The 13,149-nt window shown below is 47.8% G+C and overlaps 1 protein-coding gene across 1 annotated transcript; it reads left to right on the forward strand.

The window, feature by feature from the left end:
* Positions 1-9,124: 9,124 nt before the first annotated feature.
* Positions 9,125-12,100, forward strand: NOG (noggin). Its single transcript, XM_074607531.1, has one exon. The coding sequence runs from the start codon at positions 10,268-10,270 to the stop codon at positions 10,937-10,939; it is 672 nt and encodes a 223-aa protein (XP_074463632.1). The 5' UTR covers positions 9,125-10,267; the 3' UTR covers positions 10,940-12,100.
* The last annotated feature ends 1,049 nt before the right edge of the window (positions 12,101-13,149 follow it).

The raw sequence follows: 13,149 nt of genomic DNA on the forward strand, positions 1-13,149 counted from the left end.
ATAAACACTCTTCTAGCTACATTTATCCTCCCAAGCTGAGGGATCACGCACCATTGGCATTGAAAAGGCTGAATGATTTGCCCCGGTTCATGCTTTTGAATAAAATTGACAGCTACGAGATGGAAATGTTTGGCTCTTTTTTTAATTTGCTGCAGGAAAGATTTATCAGACAGAGGTGAAGTCTTTGACCCAGTTTTGTCCTGCTGGGGTCTCTCTGAACGCACTTACAAGCTACAGAGGGAAAGGAGGAATCCCAAGCACGGGTATTTTCAGGTATCTCTTACTCTCCCAGTTACAGCCGTGATACTCCAGCAAGTCAGTGGGGTTTTAGGATACGTCCTGACTCTGTGTGGCAGCCAGAGCAGTGCTTTTGCAGGGCTGGTCAGAGATCGCTGCGGAACAGGGCTCAGGGCGCGCTTCCTCCCAGCCGGGAGCAGAGGGAGGCGAGGCACCTCAAGGTGCCACATCTACTGGCAAGGAGCAGCCGGGGAGGAGAGGAGCCTTCAGGATGCTGCTCCAGGGGTGGCTGAGGGGGACCCTGGCTGGGGGAAAGCGCAGGGTGGGCTGGGGTCTGGCAGAGGCCGGGGGGCTGGCAGGGCTGGCAGGCCCAGCCGGGAGGGCTGGGTTCGGCCCAGCCCAGGGCAGTGCTCCACGCAGGGTGCCGGCGGTCCGCGGGCCTGGGGGCTGGGCGGCTGTCTATTTTTAGTGAGGGTTTTATAGAGTGGATCCCTGCGGTCTGGCTCCACACTGAAATATTGTCCTAGTCTCAATGACATAAACACAGGGCCAGCCTGTGATCCTGGCGCCAGCTTCAGCTTAGGGAATGTGAATGAAAGTACCAGTGGGGTCCAGGCAAGAAGGAGAAGAAAAAAATCCCGACTGTAATTACAAATAAATCCCAAACCCTTTCGCTCTCATGGCTCACTTAGTACAGCAAATAGCCTCTGATTCTCCACAAATAAGTCCCAGCTTAGTTACTGACAGATCTACCAAGAGGCAGTTAATGGAATAATGACTAAGGGAAGCTTAGGGTAATTTACAAACGGTTCCCAGTGTTGGAGGGCGGTTGCCCCCACCTCGCCCCCCGCCCTGCTCCCTTCAGGTCCTGCAGCAGTAAGCCACTGGGCAAGTCCTAAGCCTAGGCACACAAGGGCCCTCTTAGGCTGGTGGGGGAAGGCCGCTTATTTATTTATTTATTGAATGATGACAGGCAGACTCTGCTATCAGGAGCTGAATTGTCCCCCTGGAGAGTGATTTAGGTTAGGGTCTGCAGAGCAAGGTTATTCCTACGTTCTTTTTTGATGAGAAAAGTGGGGAGATCTTAAGTGAAAGTGGCATATAAAGCCATCTCTACCATGAGACACTTTAAATGCAGCAGTGTTCCTTTTGCTTCTTTTTCCGTTTCAAAGACATGTCTCTTCCTTGCATCCCTTGTCCAAGTCTGTTTCAATACCTAATATTTGAGTTGAAGTGTTCAGATTGCTTACAAAAATTATCCTTCATGCTCAAGGTGTGGAGAACTCTTGTGGAACTTCTATAGTGGTCAGGGCAATTCTCTTTTTTGTTTGGTTTTGATCTTTTTGTAAATAAAACAGAATAGTGTTCCAAAGAAATAGGGGTGATGGAAAGGCTGTTCCTGCATGGGAACAATTGCACATGTATGCATACACACACACTTGCACAGACACACGTATATATACAGAGAGAACAAATCCAAATAATAGTTAAAATATATGCCATTGTGTCTGGCATCTTATTGAACTGCTGATGTGTTTATTATGAAAACAGGTACTTTAAAAAAGTGATGTGGCTTCAGAAGGCATGCTAAACAGCAAGTATATTCAGTTGAAGTGTCATTATTTCAATCTTGCTTGAAAAAAAAATGGTCCTAAGACCAAGGTGTATGTGGGAATGTCTGGCTGATGGTTAGTCCTGTGATGGGTTGTTTCTTCTTACTGTGCCGTATTAGACTTTCCAAGTATCTGTATTAAAAGGAGTAGGGTAATAGTCACTTGATAATATTTTTTAATGAAAAAAAAACAAACCAAATTCCTTACTCAGGCTTATCAAAGGAAGTTGACTGTATATAAGCGATGCTTTTCTGTGAGCAAATTAGTAATTTGTGACCACTACTTTCTTTGCTGTGGAGATGTTTGCTGTGGGACTATTTGTCTCATATTCCTGCTATACCCTACTATACTCTGTGTCAATTCTCTTTTAGAGACAGTGGTGTTGTGGAGTGTTTCTCTATACCCAAGAATGGCTCTAACAGCTTTTAACTCTGTCCTGTAATTGATGCGTTGTGTAAACTGCAATAAAGGAAGGATATTAAAAAAAAGGGGGGGGGGGAACAACATATTTAATGAGGATGAGTAAACACACCCAAGATGTAACTGTAGATATAAGAAAAATAAAAGCAGCTGGGGGGCTTCTGAGACATTGTTTGTCTTGAAAGTGATGAGAAGAGGCACCATCAAAAGACTTGTTTTACTACAGTCATGCTTCATTATGGGGAAGGAGAGTGTGGGGAAGGGGAGGGGTGGGGGTTCCCTACGTGACCAGGTTGCCAGAAGAGAGAACCTAACTCGTTTGCATGGCCTAATTAATCCCTGAACCCAGTCAAAGCCTGAGTCAGAGGGAGAGAGCAAATGTCAGATCTGTGTCTGGGAAGCCTAGATTCATTATTTTTCTCGCCTGGGTCCCTTTGCCTTCACAGGCAAAGACTTGAAATGCCCAAGCCAAAGAAACACGTCCCAGAGATTCATACTGAACATGAGCAGGTTTGGAATCAGTCTCCTTTGTGTCTGTTTCTGTATCTGAATTAATCCCATGCCCCCATGTGTGTGTCTGTTTCATCATCTGTGAGAGAGTCATTCCATTTGTCACTAAAGGTACAAGTTTCTTTGAAAAGTATCGTATTGAACGTACAGCTTTTCACAGCCAACACAGTCACTGTGAGTTAGTATTTCGTGATGTTTTGTAGCGGCTGCAAAGATAACGTTATGCACATAGCTCTGGCTGATCATTGCGATCTACTTCTTTTTGAAGACATCAGATTCCCTAAAGGGATAAAGCATAAGAAGCAGGAAAGAAGTGAGGCTGGGGAAAGACATACGGTTTAATCTTTTTCTACTTATTAAAACTCCTTCATCCTTGCAAATTTTCTAGCCAAAGTAAATTTAAAGAATATCTAATAAAGCAGCGGTTCCCAATTTGTGGGACCTTCCTCTGCTGCATTTATTCTTGAGGCAAAACTATAGTCAGGAGTTGGTTTATATATTGGGCTAAATTCTGCTCTTACTACCCTGTAGCCAAAATACTTGCTGTGAGAACAAAGTGCAGCCATTCTAGATTTGGTGCAGGGTTTCTGAGTTAGATATATTTGTGATCCTGCTCCCTCTGGCACTCTGGTCAGGCTTAGACCCTGCCTTTGGGATTTTGTGCTTCCACAAAACCTGTGAGTCTCTTGGAACATTTTGCCCCAGCATCTGAGGCAACATTTACTGAGTGTAGGGGACCTGTGCAGGGCTCAGGACTTAGTTGATAATACTTTTAAAATAAGTTTAATTTTCCTTCATTCATAACCAACAGGCTAAATATGATGTAATCGGATTTATTTTTTCCTCTTCACCCCCACTGGAGCCAGGAAAATGAAGTAGTTGAGAGAAAAGGGGTTGTCATTTTCAGTCAAGCAGCCATTCATCACGTAGCATTAGACAATTAGCAATAAAACATTTGAAGGGCTCCATTGGTGCTAAAAGGGCGAGGAGGTCTTTTTAAATATCAGAGGTGGGAAATGTTATGTATCAGGGTTATTCAGTAGCTGGCATCAATGAATCACTCACATGCACACAGGGCTTGATTGGGGGGTTGCTGTATTTTTTGCTTCATTGAATCTCTGTCACTCACTTGTCTTTAGTGTTTTATAAAAAAGAAATAATAAAAACTTGGTTTGTCTCAATAGATGTTTATCTTAATAAGCAGACTGGCAAAAAGGATAAATACATTCCTCCTTGTCATGTGTGTATATATGTAATATATGCTGCTATAGGGAGTTTGTTTGGATAAACAACGTTGCCTGTGTGGAAGTTCAAATCCCCGTCAGGAGCCATTCCTTGTAAATATAAGTGTCATTTTTTAACATAAAAAATGCCTGGGTTTCTGTTTCATCTTTGCCAATTCTCCCACTGGCCTCTCTCTCCATAATGAATTGGTCTGCAAACTGTGAGACGCTCAACCGGCTCTGGTGTCTTCTCTTGACTGCTGAGATGTTAGTATTTGGCACAAAAAGTAGGATGGTTAGGTGGGGTAGAGGAGGGGGAGGATTTAGAAGAACTTAGGGTTTCCTCTGCTGCAAACCTTTTGCGTGAATAAATAAATAAATAAATAAATAAAACTTCAATTCCTCCAAGTGGGGTTGCAGCCAAGAAAACTCTGTTCTGAGAGATTCAGATTTACGGCAGAAGACACTGCTGAGAGAAAAAGCGAGAAACAGAGACAGTGGAGTTCCACCTCCCATGATATATAGAGCCAAGGGGAGGTATAAATACCCGTCACTTCCCGGACCCTCTTTTAAAAAAAAAGACAAACACCCAGGATCCTGTCTCTGGCTGGCTTGCAGCAAGGCGCCCTCATAAAAGCTAAGATAAACAGTTTATCAGCAGATGAATGCACAAGCTCTGTTCTAAAGACAAAAGTCTATACCTTAGGAAAAATTCAGGAGCAAGAGGAGAGCAGGCTGAGAATCAAGGAGGCACGGTGTTTTAGGTGCAAGAAATGAGAAAAATAGAGCAATTCTTTAAGAACCTTGCAAGATTTTATTCCATTCTTTTACGGCTTTCTTTTTTTTTCTTTTTTTTTTTCTTTTAAGGCAAAGGATACATTTCTTTACGTATAGCTGTACTTAAAGACTAAGAAATAACTTGTTTTATTTGGGAGGTCTCCTTTTTTTTTTCTTTTTTTCATTGCTTTAATGCATCAGTCATCTTAGGATTTACTCCACTATAAAACATTCATCCCAGAGCTTAGTTTCAAAATATATTATTTATACATCATTTATCACTGCAGGTACAGGTTCTTGGCCAAATGTATCCTTCCCTGCCTCCATTCTGTTGGGATTTCAAGGTAGAACTTTGCTCTCTCAAAAAATGTTTACCTTCCAACGTATGTGATTCACAGCTGTTTTCTTTCAGAGCAGCTGATCACCTGCTAACATTGTGTAGTCCGTTAACACAATCCTTATTTTGTGGCCCTTTCTGTGAATCAGGAAAGGGGCAGGGAAATGGATGAGGTACCTTGAGATGCAGCACCACATTTCAAAGGTCCTGCACAATCTCCCTGAATCTTTCAGACTAAAGAATATAACTTGAAAGCAGTAGAACAGTGATTTTCTACCTGTGGTGCATGGATTCCTGGGTGAGGTCATACATGACCTTTGATAGCTAATAATGTAGATTGTGCAGATTGTCATATGGCATGTATGAACTATGTAAAATGTCTGAAACCTGTGCATTTCCTTTAGAAATTCTTTAGGGATTCATAGTTTTAAAAAAAAAAAAAAGTAGAAACTTAACCCCTAAGGAATTCCTTACAAAATTTATAGGGATGTGACCGAGGAAGAGAGAGCTGGTCTAGCAGCTCACTGGGACCTGAGACTAAAATTTAAATGACTTTAATTCAGTTGTCTGCTCCATCAGTTTTAGTAGAACACTGGTGTCTTCCCTCTGCATTGATATAGATTTACTGGTAGCATCTAATCAAACTCTCCAACATCTCCATGAAAGAGGCAAGGATTAGCATTCCTGCTCTACAAATAAGGAAAGCACAAAGCTATGACATTTATTGCCCAAAGCCATATGAGAAATTTGCATGAGAGCTGGGCAGAGGACTCATTTGGTTATGCTCTTGGTTTTGCTTTCTTTAACAAGCAGTCATTGTTTCATGTCAATGGATTTTTAAAAATAAGAAGTGAAAGGCAATGAGATCATGAATGAGATCATGATTTAAATAATCTTTACGTGTAAGGGAAACAAGAATACTTGTAAACAAGCCTCCACTCCTAAGGAAGGCACAACTCATCTGAGCACACCTGGCATAATTCTTCCTCATACCAATTTCGTAGTGGTTTATTATTTTCTGTGAGATTCCCACCGTGTTTTAGAGTGGTGTGTGCATCAAGCTTGAGACCATCGCTTATAGACCAGACTGATTCGACACCATGGGCTGAATTCAGTGTGATGTCCCTGAGCACTGGGTTGGGTGATGTAGGTCAGGCCATTTTCTCTGAGTAGATTTAATAGGAAACAAATATATTGTGAATTCTTTCTGTGCATCCTTGCTGTTGTGGACTGAAATCAGATCCTTACATAATGTGTTTTCAGAGCTGTGCCTCCAGAGTCATAATCAGAGGAGTGCAGGCTGCATACTTCTTCGCTCCTCATCAGAGATGTGACCCTGCAGAAGTGACATCTTACTCTTGCCCACATTGGCTTCCTGTGTGCCTTGAAGGTTGTATTTGCTTTGTCTACTGCAAAAACACATTTTTACTACTGACAGCACTCCAGAACCCATAAAGCTGAGGCAAAGGGAGTTGTTTTCTCTTCTGCTTCATGCACCATTGCCAGCAGAGTGACCAGCTAAGGCCTCTGTGAGCTGCTGGCCTCTCTCCCTATCCCAGGAAGGGCTGGCATCATACACAGAGCCTGGACCAGGCCCTTTACCTCCAGGTTTCATTTACTGCTGTTTTCAGCAAACCCTGAAATAAACCAGTTTGATGGGAATCCAAATCTCTTTTCCCTCTGACCCAAAGGCTTCTGGCAGAGCTGTTACTGGCAGCTCTTTCCCAGTCCTGCTATCAGCCATTCCACCAAGAAATTCTTGGGCCACAAGTGACTTCTGTCACTTCTGCATCCCTCGAGCTTTCACAGCCTTGCCAGGAGCCCAGTGCACCCCAAGCAGACTCCTGCACTTGGGGAATTACCGAGCCCCAGCCTGCTCCGCTCAGAATAAATCTCTGTACCTTAGAGAGGCTATCCATCTGAACCAGCCTCATTCCAGAGAACATTCCCTCCCACAGGTAACTCAGTTCAGGAGAGAAGGGTCTTCAAGTGCTTCACAGTTTTGAAGGTAGAATCTTAAACACAGATTCTGGCGTGAAATAGACAGGACATAGGCCTTATAGGCTTTATTTTTAGACTTAGAGACTGGTAGTTAAAGAATTGTTTTCAAATACCAGCTGAGTAAAACTGAATTTGTTATTAAAGAAGAAATACAAGACATTAGGTGTAACTTCTGAACTTTTGCTTTCCGTTTGAAACACTATTACTTTAACCTAGTATTGTTATTTGTGCCTTTGTGTTTCAACAAGGTGGTTTAAAAGCAAATTCAAAAATATTTGCAGTGACTTACAGGTGACTTATTGGCTGGGGGTAGAAAGACAGTGAGGAAAGAGAGAGAAAGAGACAGACAGGCACCCCCAAAAAAACCATTAACACCTTGCTAGGATTCATCAGCCATCCTCACAACTGCCCTCTCCTGAAACCAGTCACATCAGTCCTTCCCACAAGCAGTGAATCAACTGATGAGCTTCATGTGCGGGCTTATGCTCCTGTGCGTCAAGAAACATTTTGTCCCGCTGAGTGGGCAAAAAAATGGGTGTGTGGGAATGAAAGAGGGATGAACAGACCTTTCCCAGCTCAGCTCAGAGGAGCAGCTTCTACAGGCTAAATCCCAGGAGGCAGGAGTGGAACCGTGGCGTGAACAGGCCTTGGTGAGAACCTGGGCCAGGAGCAGCTTCTGTCTGAGCTCACTCGCTGGCTCTGTGCAGACCTTCACACCACCATGTCCTACTCATGTTCAGTTCAGCATCAAAGTCATATCCACTTAAGTCCTAAATTCAGCAGAATGTCTGTCTTCAGTTCTTACTCCTTGAATTTGAGGGAATTTTATTTTGAAAGATAAGAGGTGTAGCTTCTCACCTATTTCCAGTGACAACTTGTGTGCCAAGTTTCAGCAGTGACAGTTTATCAGGTTCTAGATGAAGGCTGGGACCTAAACATCCAGGTGAAAAAATACTTAACAAAGCTCCAGCAGATCCTTGACTGACATTGTAGTAGCAAGTGTCACTGTGAGGCTCCTTTTACAGTGTAAGAGCTAGGGTCAGTTTTCCATCTTTTTCATGTCATTTCTTTCAGTTATGTATTATTTATAAAATGCCCTAGGTGCTCAGGAATAAAGCAAAATAATAGTTGTTTAAAATTTAACTTAGGGAGTGCAAATAGTTGAAAAAATAGTGAATTTTTAGAAAAAATGCTCAGCTTGGGTAATACAATCTATGTATTACTTTCGTAATGAACCTAAATTTGAAGGTTAACATTTAAGCAAAAGCATAAATGATTTAGGTGAAATGACTGAGCTTCAGTCCCATTAAACTTCAGCTCCTAAGTGCCTAAATAGCCTGCAGGAATGGGATTCAAGCACTTCAGGAAATTTTACTCAAACCTTAATAGACTGTTCACCTCCCCTTCCAGTGCGCTGCCTGCCGTGCCTTGCAAGTGCTCTCTGTGAGGCAGTAATTCCGCAATGAAGTAGCATTTAGTATCAATTTTTAAAATTGTTTTATGTATTTGCTCTCGAGGTGGACTTTCCGTCTTTTCTGTATGGATTGGGGGCATAACTGGAAATTGTATTTCTGATGGAGAACTCTTAGAGAGCTTCCTAGAAAATTGCCAACTGTGTGCTCCGCGGAGCTCTGCAGCTGCCGGGGCGACCTGCAGCGGGAGAGGAGCCACCGGGCTCCCCTCGGGGGATCACAGGCTCCTGCGGAGGGGCTCGCCCGCCGGCACCCTCCGAGGTCCCAGCGCCGTCCGCGGGAACCTCATCCTCCCACCCGCGATATTCCGCGCGGGTTGCGCACACCCTTCTTTCTGCCTGCGTTCCCCAGCGCGGCACAGGGAGTTTATTCCAGGGGCTTCTCCCGGCCCCTGCAAAAGCGACAGACGCGCTGGCTTTTCGCTCGCCCCGTGCCCACCGCCCGCTCGCGGGCAGCCGCCGGCCCCGGCCCCGGCCCGGCCGGCGCCGCCAGCAGAGGGCTCGCTCCGCCCGGGAAGGCGCCGGGGCCGCGGCCGGGCGCGGGCAGAGGAGGTGTCTGCGGCGGCCCCGCGGGCGGCCAGCCGGGTGCGGCGGGCAGTGCATCGCGGGCCCATGTGCGGAGCCGGCCAAGCAGCCCCCAGCGGCCGGGGGGCGCCGGCCGGGGCAGGGGGGCGCGGGCAGCGGCGGGAGAGCCGGTGCGGAAGCCTGCGCGCTGCGGGGCGCGCTGCCGCCCTCCGCGGGCGGCCGGGCCACGCTCCTGCGCGGGGCGAGCGGGAGAGGCCGCGCTCCGGCGCCGCGGGGGCTGTACCCATGGGGTGACCGGGGCTTGCGGAGCGCGGCGGCGAGGCCGAGCGAGGAGCCGTCGCCGGTGGCCGGAGGAGCGTTGCGGCGGGGCGGGTGGAGCGGGGCCGGCCGGCGGCTGCCCCGGGGAGAGCAGCATCGCCCGAGGCGCGGCGGGCTCGCGTGAGCGGCGGCGTGCGGAAGGCGGGGGGAGGCAGCGGCGGCTCCCGCCTCAGCCTTCCCCACCAGAGGGTGTCTGCTGGGTGGGAAGGGGGAAGCCGCGCTCTCCTGGACTTTTGTGGGAGTGGGGGTTGTGTTGTGTGTGTGGTTTTTTTTTTTTTTTTAAGGGGGGTGGGGTGGGTTAGAAGAGAGTCTGTGGTTTCCATGGAGATGAAGCTGAAAGTGCAGGAAATTTAAAGGCTTTGGGTCCTTGCAAAGCAGACAAACTGGTGCCAACGTGCGTGGCTGCTGTTGCTGCTGAGGAGGCTGCTTTGCAAACGGCGGAGAGGAGCGGGGAGGAAGAATCGGCAGCAACTTCTTCCATACGCACGGGCAGACAACGAGGAGCAGCAGCAGCAAGCAGAATTTGCAACAAAAAGCGGCATCTCCTTTTCCCGGGGAGGGTGAAAAGAAGCAGCAGCAGAATTTTGGAGCGGCTCCACCAGGAGAAATTTTATAGAGAAGCCTGCAAGAGAGAGTGTTTGCAGGGGGCTTGTTCTCCGGGCTTATTAGGGGGCTGTCTTTGCTGGTGGTGCGGGGAGTGGAGGTGATCCCCCTTAAAGACAAGCTATTTTGGATATCCCCGTACAACTTTTCTGATGTATTTGCTTGCACCTTCTTCCCCTGCTCTTTGGTGAACCCAGCCCCCCTCTCCCCCCCCCCCACCGGTCTCCCAAGGATGGATCATTCCCAGTGCCTTGTGACTATATACGCCGTGGTGGTTCTGCTGGGTCTCCGGCTAGAGCAAGGCGCCTGCCAGCACTATCTGCACATCCGACCGGCTCCCAGCGACAACTTGCCCTTGGTGGATCTAATCGAGCACCCGGACCCTATCTTTGACCCCAAGGAGAAGGATCTTAACGAGACCTTGCTAAGGAACCTCATGGGCGGACACTTCGACCCTAACTTTATGGCTATTTCCTTGCCCGAGGACCGGCTCGGAGTGGACGATCTAGCTGAGCTGGACTTGCTGCTCAGGCAGAGACCCTCGGGAGCGATGCCCAGCGAAATCAAAGGGCTGGAGTTTTACGACGGGCTGCAGCCGGGCAAGAAGCACAGGCTGAGCAAGAAGCTGCGCAGGAAGCTGCAGATGTGGCTCTGGTCCCAGACCTTCTGCCCGGTCCTATACACGTGGAACGATCTCGGCAGCCGCTTTTGGCCCCGGTATGTCAAAGTGGGCAGCTGCTACAGTAAAAGGTCTTGTTCAGTCCCAGAAGGCATGGTTTGCAAACCTGCCAAGTCCGTGCATTTAACGATCCTGAGGTGGAGGTGCCAGCGTCGGGGAGGGCAGAGGTGCACATGGATTCCCATCCAGTACCCCATCATTTCGGAGTGCAAGTGCTCCTGCTAGGGCTTGCACTTACCTTTCTCGCCCCTTCTCCAGCGGACTCACGTGGACCTTTGCTGCAACAAAAATAAAAGACATTTGCTTTCTGGTTAACGTTGTAATGCACTGTAACGTGTAGGAGAATGTATATTGTGTGTATATATGGCACCGTTTTAATATACTATTAAAAGGTCAGTATTATACGTGAAATAATCAGCGTCTACTGTATTTTTAAGACTATTACCCCGATCGTTGCTAATGTATCTTTTCTTTTTTTTTTTTTTTTTTGGTATTTATATTCCAGAGAGAAGTTGCTTCGCTTTGGCGAAGTAGGTTTTTTGTTGGGTTTTTTTTTTTGTTGTTGTTGTTTGTTGTTTTTTTTAATAAAAGGATTAAAAAATACAAACCAAACTTTTTGATAAGAAAACGTTTTAAAGCTATTTTCCATTATTCGGAAAGCGTGTGTGTGGGTTTTTTTCTTTTTCCTTATGGACTTTAGATTTAAAATAAAAATGAATAAACGCCTAGAGCACAATGTTATTGTAAATAGAGAGAACAGTTTGAATGACTTAATCCTATGTAAATGAAGAGTATCTGCTATTTATTCTTTATATCCTTGTAGTAAAAGTGCAGTGCAGAATTAAAGTCAACCACTAAAACACGAGCCGTTTGGATTCTGTTTGCTTTTTGGTTTGGCCACCTTCGGGGGGGCTTTCTTCTCTCTCCTCCTCGTTCTCCACGCTCAGCAGGACGTTTCGCGGTGGCAGGGGGGGGTGGGAACCTGCTCACCACTCTGTTCGAAGGGACTCTTTTGGCACCCACACCGCAGGAGTGCCGCGGGCGGCCAGCCCCGCGCGTGGGTCAGGCGGGGAGCGGCGGGGCGGGGGGGTCCCCGGCCCCGGGGGGGAGGGTCCCCGGCCGCGCACCGCGCCGTCCCCCCGCGGAGCCGCGCACCCACTGCCGCGCAGGCGGGGCGCCCTCGGTGGCAGCTGGTTTGGGATTTTTTTTATTTTTTTTTTTTTAACCGCTTGACATTTCATTTACAACGGGACACGTGTCTTTCACACCTACCATTGTGGTGGGACACTGCTGAAACTTGACCCTTGGGCTTTGGGGGTTTTCAACGCAGACACGTTATTAGCCTGATCCTATGACAGCCTCGCACACCCTCCCTGCCCGGCCGCAGTCGCCCCTCGCAGCTCGGTTAACTCTTTGGGCTCCCGCCAGCCCCGGCTGATCTTTCCGCCGACCGCCCGGCGCTGCCCCGGGGCTGCGCTCCCTCCCGCCTCCCTCCCCCGGGCAGGGCAGCGAGCACCGGGCTCCGGCCGCTGCAGCCCGCCTGGCCCGGGGACGCCGCAGCCCCAGAGGTGCCCGGTGTTCCGCAGCCGCCTGCCCCCCGCCCGCCTTCCGCGGGGCCCGCGACGCCGCTCCGCCCGCTCCCCCCGAGCGCCGGCTCCGGCGCCGCCCGCCCACGGCCCGGGGAAGCCCGCGGGGCTCCGCTGTCCGCTCCCGGGAGCGGGGCAACGGCGGTGGGGAACGGCCCCGGCCCGCGGGGAGCGCTGTGCTCCGCGGGTCGCGTAACTGTCCCGCAGCTTTGTAAGGACCCGTCGCAATTAACGAAGTATTTGACTTTTACGTGCTGGGAGACCCGACGGTTAGTATCTCATAGATACCAACTGCAAAAACAAACTCTCCACGTGTTCTTCAAAGGCGCCCTGACAGTGCAGAAAGCCTTTTCCTTATTTATCTTGGAATCAAAAAACTCTTTTTTTTTTTTCCCAAACTCTGAGGGAATCTATGCTAATTATTTTAAACCCGTGGGTCTTTCATTGACACAACCCAGCCCTGCTTTCTCTAACGTTTAGTTCGCGTATCTCCGAATGCATATTCATTCCCTCTCTCACTCTTTCGGTGCGTTTTACCACCGGTTTCTTTGCTTCTAATTTCAATAGTTTGGAAAAAAAAATCAGATCTTGGGACATTTAGGGTATTCATTAACCTAGTGAAGAGGAACAGAGGCATTATTACTCACATAGAAGGCACCCTGCCCCCATGTCTATCTAAGGGTTCATTGTAAAAGGATTAAAAGTTAAAGACCTTCATCTTATGATTCTTTCATTTAATCTTCGTGGCGCCTGAAAGACATGCTGGATGGATGATCACATTTAAAATATTCCTAATGTCGGCTACCTTAGGACTCCAGGCAGGGCAAACAAACGTAATTTATTTCTAGA

The sequence above is a fragment of the Larus michahellis genome, chromosome 14, assembly GCF_964199755.1.
Source record: "Larus michahellis chromosome 14, bLarMic1.1, whole genome shotgun sequence".
NCBI lineage: Eukaryota > Metazoa > Chordata > Aves > Charadriiformes > Laridae > Larus > Larus michahellis.

Bases quoted from the DNA above. Each gene is read 5' to 3' on its own strand.
- NOG (XM_074607531.1), top strand. From the start codon at position 10,268: ATGGATCATTCCCAGTGCCTTGTGACTATATACGCCGTGGTGGTTCTG.